The sequence below is a fragment of the Fistularia commersonii genome, chromosome 32, assembly GCF_037954325.1.
Source record: "Fistularia commersonii isolate RoL2024-O1a breed Wild chromosome 32, RoL_Fcom_v1.0, whole genome shotgun sequence".
Classification (NCBI taxonomy): domain Eukaryota; kingdom Metazoa; phylum Chordata; class Actinopteri; order Syngnathiformes; family Fistulariidae; genus Fistularia; species Fistularia commersonii.
Window position 1 is genome coordinate 7131127 of NC_141315.1, and position 24983 is coordinate 7156109.

At 45.8% G+C, this 24983-nt stretch overlaps 1 protein-coding gene across 1 annotated transcript in view; it reads left to right on the forward strand.

Moving 5' to 3' along the window:
* The window catches only part of LOC147215319 (glutamate receptor ionotropic, NMDA 2C-like), a 51110-nt gene extending 31209 nt beyond the window's left edge, over window positions 1-19901 (forward strand). The window contains exons 8-15 of the mRNA XM_086139395.1: window positions 4098-4266; window positions 7437-7590; window positions 7974-8099; window positions 9575-9804; window positions 13097-13257; window positions 15402-15589; window positions 16355-16587; window positions 17773-19901. Coding sequence (XP_085995521.1) covers window positions 4098-4266; window positions 7437-7590; window positions 7974-8099; window positions 9575-9804; window positions 13097-13257; window positions 15402-15589; window positions 16355-16587; window positions 17773-19323 — 2812 coding nt within the window. The 3' untranslated portion in view covers window positions 19324-19901. The remainder of the gene's footprint in view (window positions 1-4097; window positions 4267-7436; window positions 7591-7973; window positions 8100-9574; window positions 9805-13096; window positions 13258-15401; window positions 15590-16354; window positions 16588-17772) is intronic.
* Window positions 19902-24983: the final 5082 nt, after the last annotated feature.

Below are 24983 nucleotides of genomic sequence, written 5' to 3' on the forward strand. Positions count from 1 at the left end.
TTTTTCGTTGGTGTAACACACATGTCAAACTCAAGTGTTTGTTGCCCGACACGTCAAGGTTTTATTGTTTTAAAATGAATGAGTCAAACGCGTGCATTGACCATACACTACTTTTCCCACAATCCATGCATCCCGCCGTCGGATTGCAGTGCATCCACATCAATAACATTTTCTACAAGTGGAATTGAGAAATATAAGTTATCCCTAAATGTCCAGGAGGAGAAAAGTTGATGCAGATGGACGGCTGTTTCAGGAAAGATGGGAATGCATATGTAACATTTTGGATTTGAATGAGTCCAGTGTTATTTAACATCAAGGAGTAGTGACATTTATTTTACATTACATTTGGTTACATTTAGTTGCATTTACACTGTTACCGTTACCGTTGCAACCATTATGAATGAATGAATGTATGAATGTATGAATGTTTGTTATTGTTCTTGTGTACCTTTAATTCCATGCCTCGTGATCTGCAAGGACTAAGATTTTTTTATTTTTCAATACACTGGACAGAAATAGTGGCAATTTATATCAGGGTTGAGAATGTCAAGCACAAAATATTACAGTGAATGTTGTTTTTTTTAATACATTATTATATAAAGGGAGTATCTCTGGCATGGCATCCGCACGCCCACTATTTCAGCGACTTAACTGTATGAAAAGGATATCTTTGATACAGAGGATTGTGAATAACTGCAGAAGAATAAGATATATTTTTTTCAAGTTGCTCCAATCTGTGAGACACTTTAACGAAGGGGATGTCAGACTTTTTTTTTTTCTTCTTCTTCTTCCTTTCCCACAGCTGCTCGCCGCCTCTCTCGGCGTTTGAGGGGGAGGACTCGTTCCTCTGCCGTTCTCGTATTAAAGAACACGTTTTGCTTTGAGGTGATGAAAAAGATTGCTCGCGTTGCGCCGTTGTCATCCGACATAACTCGCAGATTACCGTCTCCTTTTGGTCGTCTGACTTTAAACACCAACCGTCTCCATTTATTTTTTTTCCCCATTTTTTTTTTTCTCGCCAAATCCTCCTCCTCCTCTGTGTTTCGCCGAGCCGTTTCATCCGTTTCTCCGGCTAACATCATTGTCTCGTCTTCCAGAGGGCTGGCTGATGCCGCTTGCTGACGATGGATCCCTGAGACGGAGCTTGTGGGAACTTTCTCGGTCAGCTGTGCAAAAATTACCCAAAGCAGTTTAAATCAAAAGGGATCTCAAAGGGCGAATATATGACAGTTTACTGTCTATATCATGGGTGCCAAATTCGTAAAACTAAAAGAGGGTTCAGGGGTTGTTAATATGTCATGATTTTACCTGTTCGACCCACTTGAGTAATATTTTCCTAAATGTGGCCCCTGAACTAAAATGAGTTTGACACCCCTGGTATATATATGGTATACAATTATTTAAAAATCCACATCTTGTGGATTATCTTGATGGACAAGTGAAAGCTGTTATAGCCGGGAATTAAAATAGGATTTAGACAAAACACAAGTAAAACATAAAATCATATATATATGGTTTTATATGAAAGCATACATTTATATGATTTTATGTGAAAATCACATTATATATCTGATTGTATATGGAAATCATATATATACGTATATATATATGTATATATGATCTCATTGGTAATCATAAATATATATTTCATATATAATCATATATATATGAATTTCATTTTAAATCATATTATGATTTTATATGAAAAACACATTTTTATGATTTTGTGTGAAAATCACATAGAAATTTCTGATTGTATATGAAAATCTTATATATATATGTATATATATATACATATATATACATATATATATGTGATTTCAGATGCAGACCACATGAAAATCATCAATATATATATTTCATATATAATTATATATATATATATGATTTTATTTAAAATGAAAATCATCAATATATATATTTCATATATGATCATATATATATAAGATTTTATTTCAAATCATATATATGTATAATTTTATATGAAAATCATATATATATGATTTGAAAGTGCAATAGTTGAGTTGAGGCGAAGCGATAGCGCCCTGGTTAGTGATTCCTGCCTCATGACAAGAAGAATCCTGGTTAGATGCTGACAGATGGTCTTTCTATGTGGAGTGTGAAGGAGATGGTGAATGGTTGTACTGTGGTGTCCAGCACCCCAGGGACCCATAAATATACAGCGTATATATATATATATATATATATATATATGTATACTGTACATCATCTCGTAAACAATGTTGATGGTGGTGTGTCTGTGTAGGAGGAAAATCAAATTGATATCCTATTTTTTGGAAAGCAGCCTTTTTTTTTAATTTTTTGACGATTTTCTCCGTCACTCTGACGTCCGTCCTGCTTTCCACCGCGTTCCGAAGCCGTCGCCTCCACCCAGATATTCCTCATCTGGTTGTCGTCCGCGTGCCAGCCGTCCGGAGCCCGGAGCCCTGATCCGACTCCCTCACGGCGCCCGCCTCCACGCTGCGCTGCTTTCTGGGCACTTTTTGAGGAACAAAACACAACTGCTGCTGATTCCCAGAGGGCACTGCCTTCACGCATATGTGTGTGTGTGTTTACGTGCAATGGAGAGTGCTCAATTTAAGTGTTTGTGTATGCGCTCGGGTATTAATGGAGTGTGTATAATGACGACAGGTGGCCGGGTCCTGCAGCAATTAATTAATGCTACGTTTATCAGAGCTATTGACTCCTGTGAGAGGAGCCGGCCTTTCAATGGCACTCCATCGAAAATGATTGCTGATGAAAATAATCAACTCCAATGCTAATAACCACTTGACTTTTTTTTTTTTTTTTTACCGCCGTTCAGTCTACCGCTCACTTATTTCCGTCACATGCTGCATCAGCCGTGCGTCGCTTCTCCTCCCCTGGAAACGTCTGTCAGGATTGGTGTTTTGCCAAAAATAGCGGATCTTTCTTGACAACACAAAGAAAACATTATCTGTGTGATTTTTTTTTTATCAGCATGTGTAAATATGGAATTCTACCACAAGTGCAGAAATGATTGTGGTAATAACTTAGTAATTAGTAATTAATGAACTGGTTAAATACAGCATGTTCAACAGTTACAGACCTGTGGAAAACAACAGTCATTAGGCAACATTTGTGACAGATTTATTGTGACACTTAATTGGGACCGGTGCTCTCGTAATGGTGTAAGGCTGATCTCAAAGCCTTGTATAAGCAAACCTCATTTGTCAAGGAACAAGAAAACTACACATGGATATAATATAATTGTGGCTTTTGTATGAACAAAGAACAACATGGGTGGAATTTAAAGATTCGCCGTTTGACCCATTGACAGAAAGCCGTGCAAGTATCTGTCCGAAATTGTTGAAGAGCATCCTCGTCCTGAACCAGGTGTTTTCGTAAATGGTCAAGGGTTCAGACACAAATGGGGATTGAACCTTCCGATCGGAGGGACGCCAGCTGTACCAACTGAATAAGAAAATCAACAATAACGGTAAATTGAATCAGAAAATCGTCCAACAGCTTGGGTGGTGAGAGGATTTCTCGGTTTGATTCCTGAGCTCCTCCTGGTCTGCCTAAGTGCGGTTGAGGAAGTCACTAGACCCCCTGACCGCGCCCGCTGATCCACCATGGGTTAAATTTAAGCCGATGTCGTGCCGTATGTGCGGGAAAAGTAATTTTCCTCTTTTTTCGTTCCTCACGGACAATTCCCCGCTTACATTGTCCCCCATTATTTTTCATCTCAGTTTATATTCATTCCTTTTTCCCATTTTGTCGTCTTCTTACGCAGCAAGGCCACTGTTTAGAGCGCGCATCCCTCACTTCCTGTCCGCTGTAACGGCCTCTTAAGCCATCACGGTCACCTGTGGCTGCTGTAATGCCGCTTGTGTGTACTTACAATTTATTTCTTACCCCCGAAAGACCACTTGTTAAGAGACATTGATTCTAGCTAATGAACCGTCCACCTCTTGCCCTTCGCTTAGCCACTGCAGACAATGGTCATCGAAAGCGCCAGCCGCTCTTTCGGAACTCGGAACAAGGCCAAGTATCGCAACCTTTCCCGGCTTCCGGAGTGAAATTTCACCTCACGTCTGTATTTTCTCCCTCCGCAGCATCATCGGCCACTCGGAGTCGTACACCAAACTCTGCTGCAAGGGCTTCTGCATAGACATCCTGAAGAAGTTGTCCCGCACTATCAAGTTCTCCTACGACCTCTACCTGGTCACCAACGGGAAACACGGCAAGCTCGTTCGCGGCGTTTGGAACGGGATGATCGGAGAGGTGAGATTGAGTCACTTTCAGGACATGCCCCTGAACGAGGCACCAAAAAGGTTGTGGCAGAAGGAAATTACTGATATTATATGGCTCTGAAAAAACAGAGAAGTATGTTCGACTGGTGCAGGACATGTATGCTCGCTGTGAGACATTGGTACGATGAAGCAGAGAAGTTCAAGGTGAAGGTTGGACTCCATCAGGGATCAGTTCTGAGTCCCTTCTTGTTTGCAATGGTGATGGACAGGCTGACAGATGAGGTTAGACAGGAATCCCCATGGACCGTGATGTTTACAGATGACATTGTGATCTGTAATGAGAGCAGAGAACAGGTAGAGGAAAATCTAGAGAGGTGGAGGTATGCTCTGGAAAGGAGAGAAATGAAAGTTAGTCACAGCAAGACAGAATATATGTGTGTGAATGAGAGGAACTCAGGTGGAACGGTGAGGCTACAGGGAGTGGAGAAGCTGGAGGATTTCAGGTATTTGGGATCGACAGTCCAGAGCAACGGAGAGCGTGGAAAAGAAGTGAAGAGACGGGTCCAAGCAGGCTGGAATGGATGGAGAAAAGTGTCAGGGGTACTATGTGATAGAAGACTATCGGCCAGAATAAAAGGAAAGGTGTACAAGACAGTGGTGAGACCTGCGGTGGTGAAACTGTTCCAATGACCAAAAGACAGCAGGCAGAGCTAGAAGTCGCAGAGATGAAGATGCTAAGGTTCTTTTTGGGAGTGACCAGGATGGATCGGATCAGGAATGAGTCTATCAGAGGGATGGCACATGTTAGATGTTTAGGAGAGAAGGTCAGAGAAGCCAGACTGAGATGGCTCGGTTATGTACAGAGGAGGGATAGAGAATATATTGGTAGACGGATGCTGGAATTAGAGCTGCCAGGTAAGAGGTCTTGAGGAAGACCAAAGAGAAGATTTATGGACGTAGTGAGAGAAGATATGAAGGTAGTTGGTGTGAGAGAGGAGGATACAGAGAATCGGGTTAGATGAAGAAAGATGATTCGCTGTGGCGACCCCTGAAGAGAAAAGCCGGAAAAAGAAGAACATATCGCTAAGAAAAATGTTTCATGGCTACTGCATGTATCGAATAAATTGAATTTTAAGTTAGGTATACTGAGTGAAGGAGCCCGAAAGTATTCACTGTTAATAACAGTTAATTGATCTGCTGTTATCATGTAATTATCTGCTTCCATGGGCGTCACGACATGGTAGCGGTTAAAAAAAAAACATGAACTTTAATATTCACCAAACAACACCTGCTCCAAAATCCCTGTGAATTCACCGGGAGATGGGAGCTTTTGAATCTTTGAATTTTCGCTTTGAGTCACGAGCCCCGAGGGCCGTCAACAAGGAGCAGACCGGAGGGGGGGGGGCACATTATGTTTGAAACGCCGCAGAGTCGTCACAAGAAGTTTGTGTCTGCAGAGAAAACTTTGTTTTATTTTTGCTCGCGGAAGAATTGAATCCACGACCCCGCGTCGATTGCTGTTGCATTTAATGAATTTATTACTTATTCAGTCGTCATCTATCCTGCTTGTCCTAAAATCAGGGTCAGGAGGGTACTAGTAGAGAGGTGGGGTTCACCAGTCCCTCATTAACATATCATAGAAAACAACAATTCACCCTCTCATCTGCATCATATAGAGACCATTCATTTACTCACTCTCACATTTAAAAATACAATCATTCACTCTCTCATGAACCAGTATAAAGAAACATGCAACATTCACCCTCTCATTCAGACGTCATATAGAGACATGCAAACATTCACCCTCTGTCCAGTGTATTGGAAAATATGAAAATCTTAGGCCTTGCAAATCACAAGGCGTGGAATTAAAGGTATTAAATAACAAAAGAGACAGTCGTCATCAGCTGTGATACCTCATCCATCCATCCATCCATCCATTCATTCATTCATTCATTCATTCATTCATCATCTGCACAGCTTATCCTGCACCCAGCTGTCATTGGCCGACAGGCGAGGCTCACCTGAAACTGGTCGCCTGCCAATCAATGGGCTGCGTATACATACATGTAACCATTCAAACATCAATTAGAGACATACAATTCACTCTCTCATTTACATTTCTTGGTAATTTAGGGTCTCCAGTGAACCTCGGGCACCCGAGGAGAACATGCAGACTCCACACAGAAAGGCATCCATGATGTCGGACCTCCTCGCAGCGAGGAGGAAACACCTTTCATTCATTAGGCCACTTTCCATCCGCTCACTTCGGACCGAACAATATCACCGCTGCATCTCGGGGCCATTTCGCCCTTCAAGGAGTGGAGCGAGTGTCCAAACCAAGGCTGCAGGCGCCGGAGAGGCTCACGTGAACGCCTCACCGCCCCCCTCCGCGCTTGGTGTCGCTTTTAACGACCAAAAACAAAGATTGTTATTTGAGCTAGCGTTATGCTACCGTTATTGCCATCCCTTGTTTTAGAAGCAGGTCTGGAAGACTCGAGTGACTTTCAAAACCTCTTGAAAAGTGAATCCGATCCCCTGAAGCGAAAGGTCCAAAGCCGCGGGCCAATAAAGGCAGGTGTGAAGACACCCTTCGCCGCCACAGCTGTCTGCAACTGTGCGTCGCTAACATTTTTTATAGCAGTAGCAAAGTACCGGTATCAGTACCGCCATCACATTTGGGACAAAGTTTTCACTGATATATCCTTGTACAGTAGCGGACCTGAAGAGAAGAAAATGTTCGGTGTCAACCTTAATCTGGGTCAGTGGCGTGAGGCCGCTCACCTGCACGCGGCACTAATTCCCTTTTTTTTTCTTCACCCACACACTCCGGCACACATCAAACACCAGCTGTATCTGAAACGCCGCGAACAGGTGTAAGAGAGGCGTCTTACTCTTGTCTCGGCGGTCGCTCCGTCGGTTTGTGAGAGGCGCTTTTCAGAAAACACGAGCGTTACTTAGATGTTGAATTCCCTCTGTCTAGATCCGGGAATGACAAGACAAATATGTAACATTTGTCTTCGCAGAGGTACTGTATTCGACTCGCACGGAGCCCGAAGAATTCCGAGGCTTCGGTAATTCGTTGGAAGGGTCTATCGTGAAATTCAACTTTTCCTTGCGGCAAAGTCGGGCCCATCGGTCGATTCCGTCGGAAACCTGCGACATTGAATTTAGTTTTTCTGTCCATACGTCTCCCATGCCCAGGTGGTGTACAGACGCGCCGACATGGCCATCGGGTCCCTCACCATCAACGAGGAGCGTTCCGAGATCATCGACTTCTCCGTGCCGTTCGTGGAGACGGGCATCAGCGTCATGGTTGCCCGTAGCAACGGCACGGTTTCCCCCTCCGCCTTCCTGGGTGAGCCGACCGCCGGCGTCTGGAGATCTCTCTCTCTCTCCCGGGATGGCCTACTTTTATCGAGTTGCGTCTCCGCAGACACTTCGGGAAACTTACCATTAAGCCTTTATCCCGGTGATAACTGTAGCCTACAACTAAATCCCATAATGTGCTGCACACACACACACACACACACACACACACACACACACACACGTAAATCCCTTTTGCAAACCCTGAAACAACAAAAATGCAGGGCTAAATCTCAAACAGCAGACTTCTCTCCTCTTATTTTCACACCCCTCCGGTCCAAGTCGTCCACCTTGCTGTCGTCCTCCGTCACAGAATCACATTAAAACCAGGAAGTAACCTTTATCTTTTTATATTTCTGCTTCTCCTTCCAGAGCCCTACAGCCCAGCGGTCTGGGTCATGATGTTCGTGATGTGCTTGACCGTGGTGGCGGTGACCGTCTTCGTGTTCGAGTACTTCAGCCCGGTCGGCTACAACCGCAGCCTCGTGAGCGCCAAAGGTAAGCTATCGTGTTATTTTGCTCGAACAGGGGCTAAAATTATCAGAAAATTTTGGGGGGGGTTGGGTAAAAACTATAATTTAAGTACATCATGTGAAGTGACTAGCTGGACTCTGCGAGAAAGACAAAGTGGTTGTGAGGTTGCATCCCAGTGAGCGAACGCAGATCTGGATAAATGCAGCTTAATCCACCTGCGCGTCCTGCGGTGTTAAGAGCTCCTCAGAGAGGGCCTGAGGTCGGGCCCCAATCAATCCCACAACGCGTCTCTGACGGAGCACGCCTTGTCTCCAGGCCCGAAAGGTCATTTTCCCTGGTATTAATTAGCATTCACCGCCGCGCGAATCAAAATTTGATGGATGACGGCGGCGGCGGCGACGTCCGCTGTTGCGCGCGGGCGGCAGTGGCAGAGACCGATGGACCCAAGCTGGGAGCTGTGAAATTGTTTCGCCGTTTGAAAGTTTTGCAGAGCGCGAGCGTTCATGGTGGCATGTGCACACATATTAGCTTGTTATTAGTTTCTTTCTCTCGATGAGCGATGCATGGAAACGATGTTGTGATATTAGAGCCTATCGGGTCACTCTGTCTTTGGCAAAAAAAATAGGGCGTTGATATACAGCAGAATTCAGGCCAATTTTGAAAACACAAATCATTTTTTTTCCAATTACCTCGCAAAGTTTGGTCATTGGACCAAATAGTCGCTTTCTTACAGAAAAGTTCTAAAAAGAAAGTTGGTAGAACCGCCCAACTCCTACTTGGTTTCAGGAACTAGCCTCCTCCAGGGGAACCTTTTAGCTTTGCATCCCCGCAGACAGTAAGGGACAGCAGTCGGTACCACACTCAAGGGAAACATGTTCTGCATGTCAGGAATAATAACCATGGACTATCAGAAGGGTCAAAGTGTTTCTATTTCCTCCCTGTTTCGCCATGTGAAAAGCATGAGCTAACTCTTAATGTGGCAAAAACAGTTCACTGGCGAGCCCGGGAGTCCTCTCTGTGGCGTGGAAGGCCGGAAGAGCTTAGACTTCAATTCTTAAAAGCTGACCTGTGATAATAATAGTTTTTGATAATAACTGCAATCTGCTAGAAGCATCCAGAAATGGGCTTGGCTTATGATTTCCAGCAGTCAGCAGGCATTTGTGTCACGTTAGCTCCTATGGAACTGTAAAAAGACCCTGCCTTGTAGTAGGAGCTAACTCCCTGGTTCCTCTGCTGTCCAAACACACAAAGAAACTTGTTCCTCAAAAGTTTCTTGGAGCTACAAAAAAGTTCCTGCATTGCAAAATTGGCTATTGGCTAGCTCATGATATTAGGCTTACATCTAATTGTGTAAGTCTCATATCATGAACTTAATGAGACTCTGCTGTGAAGCGATACCTCATGGTCTCAGTATCAGTGGCATCCAAATCCAAATCCTTTTCTTTAATCCCCAAAAGCCCAGTCTTACATAATTCTACCCCGTCTTACATCTCCTTCAGCTCCAGGTGGTCCGACGTTCACCATCGGTAAGTCCGTGTGGCTGCTCTGGGGCATCGTCTTCAACAACTCGGTCCCGATCGAGAACCCAAAAGGGACCACCAGTAAGATCATGGTCCTGATCTGGGCTTTCTTCGCCGTCATCTTCCTGGCCTCCTACACCGCCAACCTGGCCGCCTTCATGATCCAGGAGCAGTACATAGACACGGTGTCCGGGCTCTCGGACAAGAAGGTAAGCCACTGGATGGAGCGTTTCCCTTGGCGGTGATAACAATGGATTGGCTGCGATGAAGGACGGTTATTTTAAACATCCTCTCCGATAAGCCAAAAAAAAGTTGTTTTGTTGCAGCCGTGATGCATGGAGCAATTCCTTTGTTTCGGTCGCCGCTGAACGCGGCTCATTGGGCGGCATCGTCGCGTTGGTCACTCCGCATCGACTCGTGAGCCATCATCGGGGAAAGAGACAAAAGTCTGGCTTTGAGATGAAGTCCAGTAAAAGGACACGGAGGTAAATGTCCTTTTTTCCAATCAGCGGGAAGCCGAGAAGCATGAAAGACGAATCAATTACCGCCCTCCGTCAATACAGATGGTGTCTGAGTCTCCGCTTGTCCCGTCAGTGTTTTTTGTCCGTTCCATCAATATTCAAGTCTGTGCCGTCTCCAATTCCTGGTCTCGCTCACGCTGTGACAGCGCCATCCAGAAATGTCAAAAGATTCGCACAAAACGGAAGAGTATGACAATGATAACAAATGCCATGCCATTTCACTTAGGAGTGCATTTGGGACATGCAAAACACCTACGAAGAGGTACCTCGGAGGGGGTTTGCAAGGAGGCATATAGCCGTTGATAGGCGTCGAAAACAACTGCCAGGCAGGGATCAGCGGCGCCGCCTCTGTGATCTACCGTTGTATTAAATGACTTTATTAATTTTATGCAGAAACGCGTTATCCCGCGGCGTACGGCTCTCATGTGAATCACCCCCGAAGTACACAACCTCATCTGCCCCCTCATTCTTGTATCCTGTGACAGAGGCTCAGGCATGTTCAGGTCGTAGGCTGCCCGGTTTAAAGGATAAAGCCTGGCGTTATCCTATATTTTTACATTGACAACAGCATCCAATGAAAAAAAAGACTGACATTGTGATAGCGCACAGTAACGCCGCCGTGTCGTGAGAACAGATATGAAAATAAAACAAGGACCCGCGGGCGTCAGACGTAAGAGAATTATCGATTCGGGCTAAATCCGAAATGCGCCAAAGTCAAAATGACACTTTTTTTTTTTTTTAATCATTGTCTCACTCAGTCTCGCCTCAAAATATTATATTTCCTTCCCGTGGTGATGCTAAGCTATCTTATCTGAGCCGAGACAATCTAGAGCCCCATTAGATCCGCGCAGCGATCAGTCAGACTGCAACGAATGGCCTCTTTCCTGTTTTGTAACCGGATGGATCTGCTGGAAGTCCCAAACTTTTTTTTTTCCCAAGTTTGTTCCACTTTTGTTTTTTTTTTTTATTGACCTCTTAGTTTTACTTTCTGTTAACTTGTTTGTCCAATGGGTTTCTCTCGATTATCATTCATTCATTCATCGTCTCTACCTATCCAAGGTGACATCGTGGCATCAGGCCGGGTTTAGCCTGGACCAGCTAACTTGTCAACATCGGGGAAACAAATAGAGATAAATAACTATTCTCACATGATATAGAGACATGTAAACATTCACTCTATCAAATAGCATTTAGGTAATGTAATCTAATGTATAACACATCGTAAAATTTCTGGTCTTGCTGATCATGAGGTTTTCAAGGTTCAAAACGGCCTGGAATCACCTGCTCAGGTGCCTCATTCTTTCAAGCATGCCTTCATTCATTCGTTCACACATTATCTATTACCTCTTATTCTGCACTCAGGGTTGCGGGAGGGTCTGGAGGCTTTGCGAGTCGCCGTTCGGCGAGAGAAGGGGGTCGTCGGTCAATCATGGAGCCACATATGGAGACGCGACGTGAACTCCCCACGGCCTCGTTTGGTTATTCTTATAATTATCATCAGCGGCAAATTATTCTCTGCAGCACTTGGTTTCGGTTTGTATTCCGTTTGGGTCTCGGCAAAGTTTATTGTTAGCAAGAGAGTGTGTGTTGTGCATTAAGATAAACACACACACACAGTCATTGTTTATGTTGGCGCGCTCGGCCCGTAATCATTTTAAAACATGTAACACAAGAGAAAAAAATAAGCATGATAAACAGTAGTCATTAAATCTGAGAGCAACTTAAAGTGACAAATGGATACTTCCGGTTTAAATAAAAGTAATAGGAAGAATTTATCAGTCCTGCTTTTTTTTTAAGTTGTCAAAATTTAAAACTTGCCTAGATTTACCCTTTGCGACTCGCTCTGATGGATGGATATTAAACCAAGATGGCGGCTTCATTTTTACAGGTCATGTAGAACGCAGAGGGAGCGAACGCTCGGGTAAAATGTTTAATTTAAAAAAAAAATGTGTTCCCGTGGAAGTCAATCCCGGGCTTTGGCTACAAAACTAGAGTCTATTTCTCGATTCAATTTATTGCTGTTTTTCCGTCTCTCCGCGGGATTGTGTTTGAGCGTCGGCGAAATATGGCACATAAACCTTATCCCTTAATCTTCCCTGCATGCTTTTGTTTGAACAGCTTATTACAACTAAACAGACGCCCGGCATCTAAACCGACTGGACTGGGGCTGAAGAGTGATTACATAAGCACACACGCACACTCACACACACACACACACACTAACACACACTCGTGTTCTGCTTGGCCCAGTCATTCGCGGCCGTTGTGAAAGGTCAACGCCGCAACCAAAACCAATTGGAGTCGGCTGTTTACGGTCCTTCGCACGCTTTCCGGTTTCAGCATCGCTTTTTGAGAGTGCGTACTTAGAGATCGGGCTCGTCCTGTCAAACAGATGCGTGCTGACTGATATCGCGTCTCATTGGATCGAGGCGAGCGGGACGGCACGTGCCGTCCGAGTCGTGCTGCTGATTAGATCAGCTCCGCGGGGAAAAAATGGGCTCCGAAATGAATTTCATTTAAAACCGAGAAGTCCTTCTTCCACTTCCCGCCCACTCGCCATTTCCTCGCCCCCTCGCTCTTTTTTTTTTTTGTAAGCATTTCTCCTCTCGCTATTCATCTTCCCTTTATCTGTGGTTAGTTATGGTAATCCGGCGGGGGAGGGCGGGATGGAGGAGGCGGGGTCGTCGTCGAAGTCTGGATTCAGCCTCGGCCTCGGCCGGGAAAGCTCTGAAATCACCCACGCCCTACCGATCTGCACCCCGGTCTTTTCTCTCACGTTTTTGCTTTTTTAACCTACCTAACTTATCTTTTCTCCCTCTCCCCTCCCCCATTTTCATCCTTTCCCCTCCTTATATTCCCGCTCTTCATCCCATTCCCGCTTGACGCAGTCTCTTTCCTCCCCCTCCTGGTTCTCCTTCGTCCCCCCCGTCCTCATCCTCTCCCCGCCTTCCCTCCCCTCTCCGTCTTTATATCTCCGCAGTTCCAGAAACCGCAGGAGCATTATCCCCCTTTCCGCTTCGGGACGGTCCCAAACGGGAGCACGGAGAGGAACATCCGCAGCAACTACCCGGACATGCACACGCACATGATGAAATACAACCAGAAGGGGGTGGAGGAGGCGCTGGAGAGCCTCAAAACCGGGTACAGCGTCTTACAACAGCAAATTCATTTTCCCAGAGGGCCGCGTCAGCATAATCGTTGCCCTCAAAGGGCCACATGTAACCGTATTGTAGCGTTTTAGTCGGGGAAAACACCCCCGGTTGACGGTGAAACGTCCGTTTAATAAGCAATAGCTGTTGTTGGCCGCAATACAACTAACTAAAAAGCCAGAATCCCTTGCACCCCAAACCACATCCATAAAATTCCCAGCAACCCCAAAATCACACAGAAAACAATCATCAACATAAACCCCAACATTCATGACTCGCCGCAGTATAAATGCGACTACACGTAACCCAATGTAATGTAAAATAAATGCAACCACTCCTAAATGTTAAATGAATTTATGACTCGTTCAAATCCAAAATGTTACATATGCATTCCCATTTTTCTTGAAACAGCCTTCCATCTGCTTCAACTTTTCTCCTCCTGGATATTTAGGGATCATTTGTGTTTCATTTTGCGGGTAACGCGATCGGCATGGATTGCGGGAAATGTCGTTTATGGTCAAAACACGTGTTTAACTAAGACACACAGACCTTTTTCATATGTTCTCGCGGGCCGCATAAAATGACGTGGCGGGCCACATTTGGCCCGCGGACCTCGAGTTTGACAAATGTGTTACACTAATGAATAAAACGTTAAAACAGCGGTCACATTTTCGGGCGACACGACGGAGCTCTGCGTTCTTTGTTTCGTTAATTAGAGAAAACACGATGTTTGTATTTTTAGTCGGAGGGTGTCTTTTCTCCCTCCCGCCGTCTCCATTCGTATTTTTAAAGGTTGTCAGGCGTTCTATCTTTAGAACCGTCTTACGCCTCGAACCAGTGAATGCCGCAGACGTGATTTGCACATTTTAAACCCCAGTGACTCCGGGGAGCTGAAAAGTTGACGAATGAATTATGTGATTCATTCTCCGCACCGGTGGCATCGAGGGAGTCTGGTTTAGAGACGGTGGCATCGGGGAGGAAGCCAGCAGGAAGCGTTGGAGGCTGCGGAGATGAAGATGAGGAGGACAGGGAAGATCAGGGAGGAGTCCAGCGGAGGGACATGTGAGATGTTCTGGAGGTAATCTCAGGCTGAGATGGTTTGAAGATCTGGGTAGAAGGATGCCTCCAGGTAGGAGGTCTAGAGGACGACCAGAGAGGAGATTTATGGATGGAGTAAAAGAGGACATGCGTTAGCTGGTGTGAGAGAAGACGATGCAGAAGGGAAGGTTAGATGGAGGAAGATGATTGGCCGTAGCGACGTCTGCTTATTACACATATATGTATAATTATAGCCTTATCATCACTGTAAACATTACATCGCGGCCATGTCATTTGCTCCAAACTCATATATTATATCTTTTGGTGGATTAGTTAGTACGCAAACGATGCCTGGTGCTGATCCAGCATCAGCAACTCAAAGGCTCCCCTTATCCAGGTATATATTTCCACGGCCCACAGAGCGCGACATCGTTTAAAATACGGTCGAATTGTTTGATCGATGTTGTAAATTAAAATTTACCCGCTCACATTTTTTACGGCACCTCAGCCAACCTTCACCTTGACGCATTGTGATGATCGGAATGAACATTTGTTGTGCTTTTGAACGCGAGCCATCAACACAATACGCCAATTTGGAGACCTTTTGAACGGCCTCAATGTTCGATATATCATTAATAAACCATTACACACACAAACACATACACACACTTGTTAAATTGATGGTGTGGCTGTTTGCTGGGTCTTTCTTTCTGGTGGCCAGCTGCCCAAACCTGGTTGAATTATGTCCGACGCTGGAGAGACGCAAAGAAAAATAGTCCATCATCTCACACAGATTGAATAAAAGACTGCATGATTTAACGGCGAATAAAAATCCGCAGCATAAAGGTAGATCGATTAGAAGGTGAACATCTACTCCGGATTTATAATTTTAAGCCGCATTATAAAGCATTCACCTTCGGTTAGCATGAACGCTGAAGCTAACTGACAGCAACAGGCGAAAACAAGATAACAAGCGGCAAGCATCCCATAAAAAAACACTTTCGGTTTAAGCCGAAGCGACAGATATGGGATGCCGGATGGCCTCTTTAATAAGGGCTGTGGGAAGAATTTAAAACGGGTCTTCTTTGAACTTCACAGAAAGCTAGACGCCTTCATCTACGACGCCGCCGTGTTGAACTACATGGCGGGGAAAGACGAGGGCTGCAAGCTGGTGACCATCGGTAGCGGGAAAGTGTTCGCCACCACGGGGTACGGCATCGCCCTGCAGAAGGACTCCCACTGGAAACGGCTCATCGACCTCGCCCTGCTGCAGTTCCTCGGAGACGGTGGGCGGTGATCGGACCCTCGCGCCCCCCCCCCCCCCCCCCCGCCCCGTTATTCGCTTTCCTCACGTTCGATTTCGACACGCGCTCGGATCGCGGCACTGGACACGGACCAACTCGGTGCTTGCTGTATCAGCGTGAGAGTAGACTTACAGGGAAGAGTTAATATCCTGCAGAACGGCGGGGAGTGTGAGGGACATGATTATCTCTATTACACACTCACACACACACATACCCGATTGTGTACACACACACCGACACAACAGCGCTCACCATGGTAGCTGCCCGTGTGGAGTTAATATCCTCCTTCCTCTGAGAGCTTAAGGGCACCCCCCCATGCACTCTGAGCTCTCTGTGATGATATAATAAATAGTGGGGCTCGGTCAACATACGGCAACGGAGTGATAAAATGGGTTCTCTTCCCTGAAGCCAACGGGGTGGAACTCAGCTCAAGAGGTGGCCACCTGTTCAAAGGCTTAGGGGAGTAGCTTACGCGGAAATGATAGCGGAAGGAGGCGACGGGAAGGCTTCGAGACGGAGGAGCACTTTGTCAGCACGTTCGAGCGAACGTTACAGGGAGAAAGAAACGTATTTCCCTTTGGCGTAGTGCAACATCGGACTTCCCATCACTGACCTGTATATCAAAGCCAAAAAGCAGAGATGGGGCAGAAGTTGTATGTTCGGGTTATTGTAAGAATATATGTCCCTTTCTCGTCTTTTCGCTGGGTCAATCTTTTCCGTACGCCCGTCCACCCTCGTCCCTTGCAGGAGACACCCAGCGTCTGGAGACGGTGTGGCTGTCGGGCATCTGCCAGAACGAGAAGAACGAGGTGATGAGCAGCAAGCTGGACATCGACAATATGGCGGGCGTCTTCTACATGCTGCTGGTGGCCATGGGTCTCAGCCTGCTGGTCTTCGCCGGAGAGCACCTGCTCTACTGGAAACTGAGACACTCCCTGCACAAGTCGCACAAACTGGACTTCATGTTGGCCATTAGCAGGGTGAGCTCAGAAATTGAATCAGCCGTTTGATGAATAAGCTGCTCTGATGCAATGCTCGGTTGTTTGTTGTTTACGGATCATTACCTTGATAGATTACCGATTGCTTGGTTAAGAGACACGGGGTTGAAGAATAGCTCCTCTGATCTTCACATTGATTATTTGGTTAAGTGAACGATTGGATGGCTGTAATTGGATAAGTTGAGCAACCGCTTGGCGGGATGATTGAAAGGTCGGCCGGTGGATTGTTGACAGTTGTCATGTTGGGGTTTTTTTTTGCCGTGCGAAGCCAGGCGTACGGGAACCGAAATGACGAGGTGTCATTGAAAAACGTTAAAAACATGGCCGAAACAGCAGCCCGCTCTCATTCATAACGGCGAGCTAACGCAAGAGACGAGGGCCCGCAAGAGATAGAGCACAAATTCTGACGTTTATTCGGGATTTAGGTTTGATTGTTTAAGGTTCAACGGCAATTAGCCTACATCAGTACACAATTCTTTGTTGTTGTTTGGGCAGTTATTGAGCCGGAAAGCTTTGGCTGGAGTAGCGGTCAGCGGTAACGTTGCTGCGCCGCTCCACTGTGTAATTACACCATTGCGCCCGGATCTGGTTTTATCAGATTAACGGCTAAATGACTTTCTGATCATTAATCCGTATGAGGCAGCCCCAAGGGCCAAATTAAATTTGTCTCATTCTGGGTCTCTCAGCCAACTGTAAGCAGAGAGTAGCCGAGGGATTTGGATCTATGTTTGTCCGTGCAGTAAGAGACGGTTTGTTCTGCAGGGGACTTTGGGCTTGTGTTTATTGGGGCAATCCTCTCAGCTTAAACACTTTCCTTTGAGTCCTGGGAGAATGCATAATGAATTTGTTACTAAGATTTGCCTCGGTGATAGAGATATTAATGAAATACTTCTTTTTTCCTTCACCGCCACCGGTGGTTTTATTAGTTCGGAGACAGATCGTAGCTTTGAGTTACACAAATCGGTTGAAAGCTGGCCTGTGAAATCATCCCCCGAAGACCAGCCGTTGGATACAAGGTTAAACAGCTTAGGATAACTATTGATTCAATCGCGAAGTATTCGTTTATTTACGTCCGACTCCTGTGATCCAGCTTATTTTGGACTCCTCGTTGTACGCCTCGCCAATTTCTTTTTTTTTTTTACTCTCCCCGTCTCTTTCACGCCTCAGGGTATCTACAGCTGCTTCAACGGCGTGGAGGATCTTGGCCGTTCATCTGGGCTGGCCAAACCGGACCTCACGTCCAACTACGCTCAAGCGAACATGTTGAAGATGCTTCGCACCGCCAAAGACTTGGTCTCCACCGCCAATGTCGAGAGCTCTCTCGACAACGCCACCAAGACCATCGAGCAGCTGAGCCGGCACGGCGGCAGCTTGCCCGTTCGCGTTCCGCAGGTTCCCACGGAGACGGTGCCCGGAGGATTCGCTTACGTTATGGAGAATCACTCCTCCCTCCCCCAACTCTCTCTGTCCCCGCCGCTGAACGCAGTTACCACTCTGAAACAGCAGAGGAGTGTGTCCAGGCCCACGCCGCTGCGCTACACACTCCCCACCCGCTCCTCCTCCTGCCTTTACGATCGTCCACTTCCCGTCTCCAGCCTCAGCAGTCCTCACCTGGCGGTGAGCGAGCCACTCCCCCATCAGCACCCTCATCACTACCAAACCACCGGAAGACTCTATGTGGACACTCAACCTCACTCTCAGTTCATCCCTTACGCCGACCTCCACCTACCTGACATCTACACCTCTCATCCCATCTCATCGCCTCACAACCATCACAGTGACACGGGATTCTCCCAGCGGAAAAGGAGGTCCAGGAGCTTCCAGTGTGGAGACGGTGAGCCGAGAAAACACAGGGATCAGGAGATCGGTGACAAAACTCCTCACTGCTTGAGCGAGCTAAAGGCCAACCACCTCCAGGTCAACCATGTCTCCGCCGCCAGTGTTGACAACCTGTATCCAGGGGAGGGGACGTGTCCTCAGGTAGAGAACTACAGCTCTTGGCCACCTGAGGAGCTCATGCTGAGAGGAAGACGTAGACACCGACGGCCCTCTTTCCTCAAGGCCACTTGTAGCGAACAGATACATCAGCTGGACGAGTCCCAGTCGTCCCTTTCCAGTCAGTCGCCTTCTACCCTCCCAGACCTGTTTCCATGTATTCTTCCGCAGACCACAACTGCCAAGGCCTACAACTCCGCCCAAATCAGAAACAACCTGTGCCTCCCAAGGAACCAGGCCTACCTCCACATAAGGGAGGATCACAGGAGGTCCAATGGTCGTAAAGGCCAAAGGCTGAGGTACTCCCACTCCACCCACCTCCCAACATACGGAGAAGCCTTGCGACATGGCACCGGCTTAGGCCGTGGGATGGTGCGCAGAGCTACGAGCTTGCTCAGCAGACAATACGCCCACTACCTGAACTCCTATCCCGGACTACCACTCTATCACGCTCCCTTTGACTTGCAGCGTCACAGCCACGCCTCCAACAGCCACCCAAGCCCCAACCCAGTGTGCCAGCTGCTGGCCTGTGGTGGCGGACCATGCGGAGGTCAGCGAGCCTTGCTATACCAGGACGGTTTGTATGGGGCTTACGGGGTCTATCAAGGGTCTCAGACTGGTTCAGAAGTCCAAGCGAGTCAGGGACTAGGAGGCCAACCCGGAGGGAGTCCTTGTGTGCTTCGCCCTTGGAGACGGGTGTCCAGTCTGGAATCTGAGGTTTGAAGAGAAACCAAAGGGACCTCACAGGACACCTTGGAGGGGGCTTCGGCGGTCCGATTCGTACGAGAGGGCGATTTGACCTTAAGTCATAGTCGGTTTTCTATGTGACTTTGTGTGGTTAACATAAAAAGTTTGAAATTGCAAATTTTTTGAAGGTGTTAAGGACTGATCTCATGTACACTACACAAGAAGATAAGACTACACTGTTTAAACTGGAGAAAGCTGTACAAGCTGGGGTTGGCAGGTTTTATTCACTTGCTGCTTTCTTACAACAACGCTTGTGTGTTTTAATGTGCTTTAATGTGCACTAAGATTTACAAAAGTCCACAGAGTTGGCGCATGGTTAAACTGTAACCAGAGATTTCACGCAGTGTGTGTGTGTTTGTGTGTGTGTGTGTGTGTGTGTGTGTGTGTGTGTGTGTGCGTGTGTGTGTGCGTGTGTGAGTGTGCGTGCGCGAGTTGTATATATTTTACTGTGGATGGGATTCACTTTTTGGCTGTTGTTGAGTTGCAAATCTGTTTACAACTGAGAAGACATCATGGGGGAATAAGGGATTGCCTCATTAGAAGAAAAAAAAAAATTTAAAGTCACCAAAAACATGCAGCCACTGTAGCAAGATTAATGATGTAATGCACATAGGAAGTTTAATTCCAACATTTTGACACCAGGCACAATGGAGCAACTGTTTTCTAAGAAGAACTTATCACTTTGAGATGTCTGTCACTCAATTTCAGGTAAATTCTTTCCACCGATTATAATCAATATTTTTATAAGAGCATTATATCAAATTCCTCTTCATTGTCAAAGACGTCACGCGCAACGGCGATTCTAAACATGCCCGTCGCAGGATTCTAACACTAACCTCAGCCTCACAAAGCTTTCGGTAAATTAGTTGCAGTCAACTTGCTTTTTCGTTTCTGTCGCCGCTGTCATGATGTCATTCTGGGTCGCAGGGGATCGCGTTTTTTTTTTTTTTTTTGACATAAGGAACTCTCAAAAAAACCCACTTGACATTTACAGCCCCGTACCGAACGGCAAACGTACAAGGGTAGCAGCTCGCTAATGAACATGACGGGGCGCGTAGCATCTGAGATGTTTCCCAAAGGAGAAGGTGACGACCAAAAGAGCCAAAGGAGACTATTGAGCTTGACTCAACCGGATGGACACAAACAGACTGGGAGCATAAATAAGCACCTGGTTGCCAAAAAATGTAATATATTAACATTAAGGACTGGTAATTAGGCATCTCGCAGTTGGACACAGTTCCCCCACCGACCCCTTTTCACATGAGCTTTTTCCTCCCCACATATAATAGAAGTTTGGCCTCTCAAACATTAGCCAGCGCGACATTTCTAGCCAACGGGCCACTCGGAGGCGGAAAAAAAGGACTGAAACGTCCTGTTGGTTGCCTATAACGGTCTAATAAGACTCATGAAGGGAGCAGACGAAATACTTTGTACTGACATCACGTACATTTACATTACAGTGTAGCAGTTGGGAGAACTAGAATACTATTTTATTCCACGGTTGCGTATAATGGATGTAGGAGCTGATTCTGAATGTTCCATTACTGCAATGCAACTGCGCTCACATCAGCTGTTGTTCATAAAAACAGCTTTTTTTGAATGGGATTTATTCCTTTTTTACCCCAATGCTAGCTGACTGGAACTATATAAACTATATAAACATGGAAATTTGGAGGATGCGGTTGGGTAACAGTATTTTGTTTGTACAGTGGACCCTCAAGATACAATCACTTTATATATTAAAATTTTAAGACACAAAGCGTGATTCAAGTAAATTTTATCCTTGAAATACAAAAAAAAAAAAATGATATGAATACAAAAGTGAGAAAATCAAAATTTGAAATTCGCATGGTACCCGCCAAGCGAGCTCTCGCAACCCGAAAAACGCTTCATGACGCCGCCGTATCTTCTGAATCGACGCTACTCGCCGCTCTCACCTTGAAGAACGCCTTGCAGCTTCCAGCATCCCGCGGCTACTTCATCAGCACGAATATCTTGTGTCACGTTCCTATCGCTTGTCTGGCATCATTATATATCTTTGTGCTTTTCTGTTATTTTAAATGGGGAAAATTAATTTAAGATACGAAAAAATCAACATATCAACCCACTCCTTGAATGAATTAAATTTGGATCTTAAGGGACCACTGTACTCTGTTTGGTACTTGTTTTGTGTCTCCGGTGTTAATGATGAGACTGAACGGGATGTATTTCTTGACAGCGTTGGCTCTGTGTCGCCCGGGTCTCCAAAGCGTCCATTATTATTCTTATCCGCATCCAGGATCGGCCCCACTCCAAGAGAGTTTACCGTAAAGGCCTGTGCGTCCTCCGCTAGAAGCGGGGGAATTTGTTCTCAAGCCTAGGACTGTCAGAACAAAATCATAAAAATCTAATCTTGCAGCTTGTTCTGGACACGTCATCGGGGCTGAGCTATTTTCTCATGCGGTGTCCGAAAACTATTGGTCAGAAATTCATAGTGGTTAATTCGGAAAAGCGGAGATGGTGTAATTCCCGCTTTTCCAGCTGGCGAGGAAGGTTGTTTTGAGCAGGAAAGTATGAAAGGATCAAGCAGATATATCTAGTAAAGTGTATGAAGGCCAATTATTGTTGGCCAGAGGTGCCGGTAAGTCCATTCCCCCCAATGTTCACCTCATTGCAGAGGCGCGACGCTCACATTATTTGCCGTTATTGTTTTTACTGTCAGATTCCCTCAGTGCTCAGCGTGTGTGGGAAATGACGTTGTCCTTGTTAGATACCTCAAGAAAAAGAGCACATCTCACTTCTTGAGGAGTACGAACACCCGAAAACTATTCTGCATCCTGAGCTGACACCCAAGGCGAGGTTATCAACATAAAAAAGTTAATGTACACAAAAACAGCAATGGCAGATTGTTTAAGGAGTAGAACAAGACAGGTTTGCCCACATGCTAGCTGTTGAGCCACGTGAATGTACAGTATTGTTAAAACAGGGAGAGGCAAAGTCGGCTCACGGAGTTCCGAAAAACGAACTTCATATGAGCTGCCGGTAGTCCGTGATCTCTTTTTGGTGCTTTTAAGAACAGATAAATGGCCAAACATCCTGGGACTGTGTTACCAGTCAACACGGTTGCCATCCTTTCTAAATGATTTTGTAGTTGCAGAACCGCCAGCCAATGAACAAACGCTTGCCTCAGTTTTGATCGTGTTGCTGAAGAGTGGTAGAAGATGGTTTGCCGGTTTGGAAATGTTGACCCACTATTAATGACCTTTCAAGTATCATACCGGTATCTAGTATTCGCTGCACTGCTTTTAAAGTCCAATAGTTTACTGCGATACGACAGCGGTTCCTCGCTAGCCCGTCCTCTCCCCGCTGCTCTAATTAGCTTAAAACGGATAGCTTCTCCTTTGGTCAGTTTTGTCTGCTGTCTGTTTCGTCCTCATTATTTCCGCACGAACGTTTGGCGCCGCGGCCCGGGGAGCCTCGACCCGCTCAGCTGTTGACCACAGCAGACACGGAGTGGTCCAAGTTGCACAAAAGAGTCGCAAGGGGTGGAAAGCAAAGGTCGTGAGGATCGTGCACGGACTTGAAAACCTCGCAGCTAGCTAAACGAACAGGAGGAGGTGCAAGAGAAACAGCTTTGTATTGTCTGTTCAGGGCTACCGGAAAAAACAAAAGATATAAAGGGCTCATTTTAAGCTAACAGAACTGCAATCGTTATAGTTTTTGTTTCAGGAGATTAAACACGAATGAAAAGAAAATAGTTGTGCATATTCAAATTCTACCAACAATCCATCCTCGATTCCACAAACCCGGACCTTTAAGAGGCGACGATACGTCAGCGTTGCTTATACTGCCCCCAAGGGGCCACAGAATCAGCTTGTGAAGATGCAGAGTTTTGAACTGAACCGACCGCCACGTTTTCGGCCGGCGACGAATCCGAGGACAGATACTTGGCGACGCAGTCCGTATGAACACAAGCTGCAAAAAAAAAAAAGTATCTGGACAGCTTTGACCAGCACTCGGTGTCTTAAACCCCCCGGGCTCTTGTTCCTCGCTGTGTGTCCTTGTGAGGCCACAGTACAGCACAACATCACACAGGGCCTCACCATAAATAGATGATGTATTCGAAAATACTATATCAATATAAAGAAAATGTGTTATTTGAGTGTCATATTCATGTATTCTACATATGATAGGAATTTATAATCATTAAAAGTTTTCTAATCACGTTTCTGGCACTTTTTTTTTTTTTTTTGTCAAGCTATCGCTGGCATATTTGGTCATAGTGTATTAACTCTCGGTTTGCCTCTATTAAGATTTTCATCACTTCCTCTTTTCCAATCTTTTATATTCCCGTCTCATCCCCACCCCTCGAGGTTTTTTTTTTTTTTTTTCATTTTCCTCATACCCTCTAACTGCTTAACGATCAAATTTAAATGAGGTATTTGAAAGCTAGTCTCGTATCTATATTACCTGGCTCCTTCACCCTGTAATTAATCACTTAGAACAATTAAAGAAACTTTTTGGATGACTGTGAATCTGTGCCTCATTTGTGACAAACCCCTCCGCGTCTACATCTTCACCAAAACAAGGGATACGCTTCCGACCGATCAATATCAGTCTTGATGGAATTGTTTTTGACTCGCGTTTTCTTGCCGAGACCCCGATAAAAGTTTGCTCAGACTCTGATGCAGCAAATATGGAGCTGGAACCAGGGGTGGCTTAGTTTAGCACCACGCAACGATCAATTGGTGTGTGTGTGTGTGTGTGTATGCAATAAAGTACCTTTGCACTCTTCAGATCATCCAAAGTGCGGCGCCGTGCTCCCAGTGTGAGCGATTGAGGCGTGCACAACACTGGCCGAATGTATCGACTCCCCGCTTTTGTACAAATCAAACAACTTGCGACAGCTTATTTGGCGCCTAAAGAACACACGCCTGCGTTCCCGTCTGTTTCCGGTGTGTTTCCGAAGGCCGCGATAATGAGACGTGCACCAGGTTGTAATATTTTTGGCCAAAACAAATGATGAGTTCTTTTGCTGATCTGAACTGGCTGTCAATTTTGTCGGTTTCCATCCCAAGATAGCAGGTCTGTCGTAGAATAACCTCATAGAATAAAGTGTACAGATAACCAGCTTGCTATGTTGTATGCCTAAGTAACCTGCACTCTTTTGGCTTGCAAGCAACTTTTAAAATGACCAGTCTACCAACAATAAAAATGTTAAACATATATATGTGCCTATATTCTCAAGTGCGGGGCGCTTTGGCCTCATAACACGAAAGGACCCTGGTTTGATTCTTACAAGGGGACCTTTCTGTATGGGGTTTGGTGGGTTTCCTCCGGGTTCTCCGGTTTCCTCCCACGGTCCAAAAACATGCAGCAGGTGGAAAAAAAATGGGAAAATGGATGGTTGTTTGTCGATATGTGACCCTGCAATTGACGAGCGACCAGAGATGGCTGGAGCTGACAGCTGGGATCGGCTCCAGCATCTCTTGCGACCCTGAGTGCAGGATAAGTGGCAGAATATGGATGGATGGATGGATATCCATATTTAAAATATATTGTTTGATTGCATGAACATGTATGGCGGAATTCCATTCTGTCCTTTTTTTTTCCCATTCCCATTTTTCCCATTTACAATGTCTTGTGCTGAATACTAC